Consider the following 8,844-nt stretch of genomic DNA (forward strand, 5'->3'; position numbering starts at 1 on the left):
TGAACTACAATAATGAACTACAAACGTTTTGTAAAGGTATTGATAATTTATTTATTGAACTGACATTCTGAACACAAAAAAGTGATTTAAAATAATAAGAAAGATTTTAAAATATCTTATAAGAATGCATTAACTATTGTAAAGCATTATGGGACCACACAAAAACTTGTACCATATACTTTCACATCACTGAAAACCTTCACGTAAAAATTATGGATGCAGCATTAAAAAATATATACCAATAAAACTTAAAGTATCGGATTGTTTTTATTCATTAAATTTATAACTTAATTATATTAGGAGTATTGATATCTTAAAGGTGGTGCATTTTAGCCTGTACTAAATTTGTTCAGACTTCCCAAAAATTAATGTTTGTGGTTTATTTTTTTACAGTCTGTTATAAATAGTAATTATCAAATTTAAGTTGATACAATTGAGATAAACTGGATCTTAACTTTCAATCTAAGCCTTCAAGCTCCTCATCAAACACCCTCTTCTCCCCTTCATCGTCATCATCATCACCATTTATCAGCCCTGCGGGGGTTGAAAAGTCAATTACCCCATCTTTGCTGACTTTGGAATCTGCTATTGAACTTAGAGCACCAAGCAAATCTTCAGAAACTTTATCAGAGGGCCGAGCAACAGATGCATCTTCTTGGCTTGACAAAATATATTTATTTTGTACATTATCTGGTGAGTTATTCTCATTACTTTCTTCCTCCATTTCAGTAATCAAAATTTTGGTAGATTCATTGGTGTCTTCACTATGATTTGGGGAAACGCATTTATTGCTTAGCTGTGTGAAATCAATAAGGTTTTCATTGACAGCTTGTGGTGAATCTGTGGTGTCATTGTCTGTTAAATTACTGTCAGATATAGAAACTGTGATATCTTCAATTAAAACTTTCTTCTTTGAGAGAACATGACTGTTGACTTGATCCTGATTCTCTTCTTCATCGTCGTTTAGAATTTCAATGATGGGCCGGTAAGGCTGGGGATACCAGAAACATAAATTTTTTGACTCCATTCTATACTGCTGAGCTATATTCTTTGTTTACATAATGACAAAGTAAGAGTAAACAAGTTTTTTTGTAGTGTAGCAATGTGAGACTATTGTATGCATAAATTTGCTATGGTAAAAAATAAGAGTATATTTTCAGGACAATGCTTAATGTTAATGATTTTTCATTGATGTCAGGTACTAGTTTTTGATAAACTCAAGCATTTAAGCGACAAGACATGGACCAAAGTAATAGACGTTTTACAAGGATGTAAGTACGGCAATCGACGTTACAAGAAATAAGTACATGCCTGTAACATCAACATGCAACTTATAACAAGTGCTAGTAATTGAAACAAGTGCCAGGAACTAAAACAAGTGCCAGTAGCTAAAACAAGTGCCAGGAACTAAAACCAGTGCCAGTAACTAAAACAAGTGCCAGGAACTAAAACCAGTGCCAGTAACTAAAACAAGTGCCAGGAACTAAAACCAGTGCCAGTAACTAAAACAAGTGCCAGGAACTAAAACCAGTGCCAGCAACTAAAACAAGTGCCAGGAACTAAAACCAGTGCCAGTAACTAAAATAAGTGCCAGTAGCTGAAACTAGTACCAGTAGCTGAAACAAGTACAAGTAACTGAAATAGTGTTAGTAAATGAAAAAAGTTCCAATATTTGAAACTAGTGCCAATAACTAAAGCAAATGCTAGTTAATAAAACAAGTGTCAATAGTTGAAAAATATTTGTTAGTAACTGCAACAAGTGCCAGTAAATGAAATAGTGCTATTTAATGAAAACTTGGGCCAGTACTGAAATAGTGTTGGTGAATGAAAAGTGCTAATATTTGAAACAATTGCAAGTTACTCAAACAAGGATTCATATTAATTGAACCATAAAAAAAACTTACTTTATCTTCTGTGTCAGCATTTGTTTGTTCATAATCTTCTAGATCTGGAAGGTCCTGTAAAAAAAAGCTCTATTTAATTATGAGCATTAAATTAACCTTTAAAAAAATTAGTTTTAAGACAATATATGCCCAGTTTTTTGTTATTTTTTTTTTACAAAAAGAACTTACCTCAAATCCATCAGCATCTTCTTTTTCATCTGCAAATTTAAACACAAGTCACTAAAATCTTTTTCAAAGATAACAAAAATAGAAAAATGCAGGGGCTTTTGATTTGTTTCTATTGTTTTACTTTAGTAGTGTGTGATAAAGTGTTATTTGATTGTGCAGATTCTCATTACAAAGCAATTAAAGACTGAATTAAGACAAACTAATTCAATGTAGCTAAGGGATTAATAACATTTTTGTACAGAACGACATAGTGTTTAAATAAGTGGTTAAGAATTTAAAATCCATACTGTCTCTGAAATGTGTCCTGTCATGTAAAATTATAAAATATTAACACATACTGTCTGTGATAGATATGTAAAATTTAACACATACTATCTGTGATAAGAAGTCCTCGTGGTTTGTCATCACGATGTGAGAATATTCCACTATCCTCCTCATTATCCTCTTTTGCCTTTATTTTAACTTCAATGACTTCCATCTCTTCACCGGGAACATTTTCCTTTGGCTTGGCATCTGTGTTTTCTGTATCTAAATTTAGAAGCAATAAAAAAGTTTACCAATAACTTTTTCACTTATTCAATAATTAAAATATTGATATGCCAAACTTTTACATAATTTGAAAATGTTAATAAAAAATGCAGTTTCACTGAATAGGGCCAACACTTATATATTTGAATATAGGTGTAAAATCAAGTGCTAGCTTGAATTAGATAATCTACTGAAAAGTATTTGCCTTGGTCTAAAGCAATTTAGAGAAAAAATTATATTATAGGCCAACTTGACATTAGGGCTCATTAGACTTTACAGTTTATAGCTTGTGAATGTGATTACATATTTAAAAATAATCTATATATATAATTTTCTTCTTGGAGACGATAGAAAACACCAAGCTATAAGCGCGCTCCCTACCACCCCCACCCCTACATGGTCTGGTGAGCTGTGGTTCATGCTAAATGTTTACAATCGTAGAGCCGGGTTTAGTAACGGCTATTAGAGGAGTTTACTTTCACAGGGGTGTGGGGTAGGGGTTGTTGAAAGGAGGGTGGGGGGGGGGGGGGTTATCGTCCTTAACGAGCTACTGATAGTGTTTTAAAGCAAATATTTTCAGTGGCAGCGTTGGTACTGTCGAATTCACTAATTATGAATTACTGAAAAGTAGAAAATAAAACAACTAAATAGCGGCGTATGATACGCCGCGGGTCAGCTTGTTGCATTAAAGTGATTAAAAATATTCAACTAACTTTGATCTTCTGATTGTTCATCAGTTTGCTCATCATTTAATCTTTTTCTCTCACTGACATCTTCAGATCTTTTGTACACTGTATCATCCCCCTTGAGTTTGTATGTTCCATAGAGCCAGTCTATTGATTCTTCATCCACTTCAACTTTTTCAGAGTTGCCTTCCCTTTGGTTTTTCTCATTGAGTTCATTTTGTATTTTCTTTGCAAGTGTTGTTTTTCTCAACTTTAAGAGTGCTTTTGGGAAAAGAAATGTTCAGTTAAATAAAAAGTGAACAAATGAATAACACATTTAAACAAAACAGACACCCACTAAATTTGAGTTATTGTTAGTTTTGGAGAAAAGAATGCACAGAGTATCCTGGTTTCTATGTCTCAAATTAATTTTTCATTTTATAACTTTTGAAAAAAACCTTTGTATTGTGATAAAAAAACTTAATCATTTAGATTGCAGTAGCTTTTATTTTAATCTTAAAATCAATTAATAATAACTATTTTAAATCTTTTTTAATACTCTTAAAACAGTCTTATTATTTAAACAATAACAAGAAATTTCAAGAAGAAATTTAATAGCTACCATCAACACTTTCTGTCAATTTTTGATGCTCTTTAGTTGCCCATTTCTCCCTCTCCATCTTCTCAGCTTCTAGACCACCCTCTGCCCTATAAAAAACAAGTTGATGTAGAATTTTATTGAACTCACAAAAAAGGGCAATTGTGACTTGTGGACATAATTTAAAAAAAAACAAAAAACATACCAAGCTTCAGCACAAGCCCTGTCTTTAGGAAATACTGGCCTGTCGTCTAGGTATTGAAGGTTTTTCTAGAGATCAAATTAAAAGTATTAATTAATTAATCAATATGCAAAACATACACATGTAGGCCTATATTAATTCACTGTTATTAACTATAATTATTATTAATTATTATTTTATTGACTATTGAACAAAAAGGAGTATAAATTATTGAATTTGAAATGAGTATTTACAAAAATGTAATTACTTAACCCATGATAATATTGAATCCATATTTTCCTTACTTACCAATTTGACAGTTAATGTCTTTCGATAGAATTTTATATTCTGTGTAACTGGATTGCCTGACAAATTAAGAACCCTCTAGATAAAAATAAAATAAAATCAGTCATAAAGGTTAAATTAATGTAAAATCTAAGTCTTTAATGTGGGGCATCGTGGTCTCAAGTTGAAATACAAGCTTCGTGTCAGTACAATGTCACTGAGTCCACTCAGCTCTAAGGGGTACCTGACTCATGTTAAGTTTAAGTAAATCATTATGGACTATTGAGTACTGAGAACACAAGCAGCACTTGATTAGAATAATAGTTCAAAAAGCTCTTATATTGAAACTACGGTAACAAGGGAAGCACATACATTAACAGTTCTAAAAATAAAACCTGTGCATAGACTTACTAGATTTTTCATGTTAACGAAAACCTCGTCTACAACATTAACGTCATCAATGTGATTGTATGATACATCTAAAATGGACAGGTTCGGACAATGGACCAGCTCAGCCAGATCATCAGCTGTCTGAAGCTTATTATGGGATATATTTAATGTGTTTAACACTGGCAAACAAGCTGAAAAAGAAATGCATAAACCTTTAAAAAAAAAACAATGACATGGGCCTATTTGATAATATAGACTTGAGTAATAAAATTATTTAATTTACATACAGGATCACACAGAATTTTATCCTATTCCTCACTCCAAAAACTGACATTGATTAGAAAAATGAATCATAATTCTAGAAAAAAATGTATCTAAAAAAAAAGTGAAGTATATGGTGTGCCATCACACTTCTTGACCATATGTTCTCTTCTACCGGCACATCATCACAAATGTTAAGTTTGTGGCATAATTTATAAAAAAAATAACCAAAGTGCTTACAGATGTGTTCAATCCTTTTAATGATATTGTGTGAGACATTGAGGTTGTCCAGCTTTTGCAGAGCTTGCAGATTCTCCAACTTGCCAATGAGGTTCTGATGCAAGTAAAGGCACCTCAGCTCTGTCTGTTTGTCCAGGTTCTCTATGGTGCTGATGCCATTACACTCTAGCCACAAGCATTTCAAGCCAGTGTAAGCCTCAAGGTTTTCAATTTGATAAATACCTGTTTAAAAGGAATAGCATTTTAGATATCTTTACCTAATTAAAAGCATGGTAATATAACCTATAAAATGTGGATTTATTTTAATTAATTGTTCCAACTTAAATTGAAAGTAAATCAAATTGTAATGACACATAATTAGAGAATTTTAATTAAAAAAAACACTGCTTGTTTTTATTAACAATTGAATTCCAAAAATAATTATTTGTTTTTATCTTTGTTATACAAAGTAATTTACCAGTCAAATGACTAATCTTTAGAGAATGTGTTAATGTATGAGACAATATATTTCTTTTCATATGTAGAGATAACTGTAACAGGTGAACTCTACATCATCTGTCATATAGACAGCAAGGTCCAAAAGGGCATCTTTATTTTTACTCACATTGATAGGAAGAGATATAATTCAAACTGTTCTAAAATAAGTGATTTACATGTCTGTTACTGAGATATCTATTTAAGTTAAAAAGAAGTTTAATATGGCAGAGTTTTATATATATAATAAGACTGAATTATGCTATCTAACATGATAGTCGAAGATAGTGGAATACCTTTGTAATGAAGGTAGAGAACATCATTAAGTTCTGGAGTTTGATAGAGTTTCAAATCTTTGCAGTGTTTCTTTAAAAACTTCTCAGTCAAAACACTAAAAGAACACACACAACTGTTCAAAGCATACTCAACCAGGTTAAAACTTAAATAGTTAACAGATGGTAGAAACAAAATTTTATCACAAAAGTAGTTCTAATATTCATAATGCACAATAATCAAAAGTAGCTTGAAATAAAAATTATCGTAAACATGTTTATAAATCTTGTGTAATTTCTACCTGGGATATTTCTTTTTTTCTGATTCATTTTTGTTATCCTTTTCTTCCACTTTAATAGTATTGTTTATGGGAACTTCATGGGTTTCTGTTATCTCATCTAAAAAAGACAACACATATATTACATAAGCTCATATTGTTTACAGGTGCTTTAACAATATTACCTACATTTTTAATCTATTTTTTTTTACCAATTTGAAGATTGTTGTTCTCTTCATCATGTACGATAACTTTCCCATTATCCGTGACCTCCACAGTTGAGTCTAATGTAGTTATAAGTGGTGCAGACTGTGGTAGTTGGTTGTCTACAGTTGTTGGCTCTATTTGAACGGACTGAATATTTGAGTTGTTCACTTCATTATACGACTCAGATAGTACTTCAATTAATGGCATTTTAAGTGTCGACTTTATAAATGTTACTTGATGTATATAAATTATTCCTTGTTCCTAAAAAAAAGTTTTGAGATTTTTTTTAGGTTTCATAAATAAATATTCCACAGAGTATTGCTTGAATTAAAGTTTTTTAAATCGGTCATCCATAAATTATATCACACCCCACCCCCCTCCCTTTAAAAAAATGCAACCCCCCGTACTTTAGCATTCACCCTCTCCTAAATTGCAGCTTTTTAAAAAAAAATCTAATTCCTTAATTAAACATTACTTATTACAATTAAAACAATAATCACATTCATTTTTAAATTTTAAACAACTGCAAACGACAAATATTGAAAATATTCTGGCCAGCGCTATCTCAAAAGAGAAGTCAAAAAACATTAACAGTTGTTATCAGGCATAGAAGTTGGAGATGGTTAGACCATGTGCTAAGAATAAGAACAGGTGTATTGGCTTGGGCTGATCTCAGATGGACACAACAGGGCAAGAGAAAATGAGGATGGCCAAAAATATGAAGAAGATCAATGGAGAAAGAGTTGAAAGAAAGAGGCCTAATATTCCAACAAACAGAGAGTTTAACTAGAGATGGGACTTTACTTGTTGGTGCCTTGTGCGACTAAGGCTTTGAGAGATGATGATGATCAAATTTTAACTATATGTTTGAGTAAAGGGTACACACATTTTTACTTAGAATAAATGTGTAAATGAGTTTATATTCTAATTTAGCCCATATGCCTAGTGTTTTTTTTTTACAAGATAATAAAAAAAATATACAACATTCATCATCGATCTACTTGTTTAGTTGAAAATTTTCTTCCCACACAACAAAAAAAAACAGGACATTAGGCAGGCTTGTTTTCAACTTAGCCATAACACCTTATTTTGAATTAGGCAACATTTTGTACATAAATATCAGGTATTTAGAAATTCTAGGCCCTACTATTAGAAAATCCCCAGAACTGTTTATTACAAAAACAACAACACAAAAAAAACACAACAAAATACTAGCAAATCCATAATAAAAAATAAACTGAACAAAAAGTAAGTTATTAATTTTAATACAGGCTATATGAATGTGTAAATATACATATAAGATCTAGAATCTAGTAACTATAGACCAAACAGCCAACTTAATGTGGCGTGTGGGATCCAAATACAGTGGAGCCACTTGACTGTTGAATTGTTATTGAACTTATTATATAAAATTGTGCCTACTCAATTGACAAGCACGTTATTATATTTTATCAAACAGTAGTTGTCTTGTATTATTGCAGAGTATTTTTAATCATTCCATTAATATGCCTAGATCTAACTAAATTTAAAATGAAACTATAAAATTTCTGAAAACGAATTCAAGTCAACCTGAAACAGGCTGAAACAGCGGTAGATCTACGTTCGCGAATAATAAAAATCTAGATCTAATCTAGATAGTATTTAACAATCCTTTACATACATATAAAATCTAACCACATTTCACCTTTTCCTCTTTAAATGATAAACGTATTTAAGTGTGCGGTTTCAAAAGCTTACAGCCAAAGTGAAAGTATTTCAAACTCAACACAACAAGCGTTACTTAGTAACCGATAAACACTTCCGGAGATAACTAGTATAAAAACCTGACTGGCAATGCTAATTATATGTCGTAATAATTTTACTCACAGTCGAATAATCTGTATAATGAAAATTCAAATAACTTTGTTTAGTCTAATATTTTTAGAATTTTACATTTTAAAATTTATTTTAGTAGATTTCAGCAACCGACACAAGAACATACTACTATTATAATAGATTTTATAGTAGTCTGCCAAACTATAAAATAAATATTAAATTTTCTGAGTAAAATTTTACTTTTCTCAAAGAGGGAAAGGGTATGTTCCCAGTCCCTTATTCGTTGTTTGTATTTATATTATAATCATTTTATTAGGCCTACTGTTTACCTCATTTTATTTTAACTGTTTCGTTACTTTGTTCGCCAGTGTGTAAATAAACAAAAAAAACCTACTTCTTTTCTACATGTTTACATGCTTTTAAAAATAAGTATAATAAATATAAGTAATTTGAACTTTAATATCACTATTATAATCGAATAACTTGTTGTAAGCAGATCTAACAGCTAGCGTTTTAAATTAACGTAGAATACAGGCGTAGAAAAATCCACTAAAAGATAACCCTTTTATTCTTTTAAT

At 31.0% G+C, this 8,844-nt stretch overlaps 1 protein-coding gene across 2 annotated transcripts; it reads right to left on the reverse strand.

Annotated features, from left to right (window-relative positions):
* Positions 1 to 39: 39 nt before the first annotated feature.
* On the reverse strand, positions 40 to 8,237 carry LOC131932076 (dynein axonemal assembly factor 1). 2 transcript variants are annotated; one of them, XM_059288957.1, is made up of 14 exons: positions 8,136 to 8,237; positions 6,457 to 6,712; positions 6,269 to 6,365; positions 5,991 to 6,085; positions 5,221 to 5,442; positions 4,741 to 4,910; positions 4,354 to 4,428; positions 4,069 to 4,133; positions 3,888 to 3,973; positions 3,314 to 3,547; positions 2,445 to 2,600; positions 2,073 to 2,101; positions 1,905 to 1,958; positions 40 to 991 (listed from the first exon to the last, which is right to left on the reverse strand). In XM_059288957.1, exons 2-14 carry the CDS (start codon positions 6,656 to 6,658, stop codon positions 458 to 460), a joined length of 2,019 nt encoding a protein of 672 aa, XP_059144940.1. In that variant the 5' UTR covers positions 6,659 to 6,712; positions 8,136 to 8,237; the 3' UTR covers positions 40 to 457. The 2 variants fall into 2 exon arrangements, with proteins under 2 accessions (XP_059144940.1, XP_059144938.1); XM_059288955.1 differs by having other exon boundaries at positions 8,112 to 8,231.
* Positions 8,238 to 8,844: the final 607 nt, after the last annotated feature.

The sequence above is a fragment of the Physella acuta genome, unplaced genomic scaffold, assembly GCF_028476545.2.
Source record: "Physella acuta isolate Inbredline_101_S28 unplaced genomic scaffold, ASM2847654v3 ptg002083l, whole genome shotgun sequence".
NCBI classification, from domain to species: domain Eukaryota; kingdom Metazoa; phylum Mollusca; class Gastropoda; family Physidae; genus Physella; species Physella acuta.

Coding starts and splice junctions, on each gene's coding strand:
- LOC131932076 (XM_059288957.1), bottom strand. CDS start 6,658: ATGCCATTAATTGAAGTACTATCTGAGTCGTATAATGAAGTGAACAAC. Junction 3,974..4,068: donor AGGGCTTGTGCTGAAGCTTG/GTATGTTTTTTG, acceptor TGTTTTTTATAG/GGCAGAGGGTGGTCTAGAAG. Junction 2,102..2,444: donor AGGACTTCTTATCACAGATA/GTATGTGTTAAA, acceptor TTAAATTTGCAG/ATGAAAAAGAAGATGCTGAT.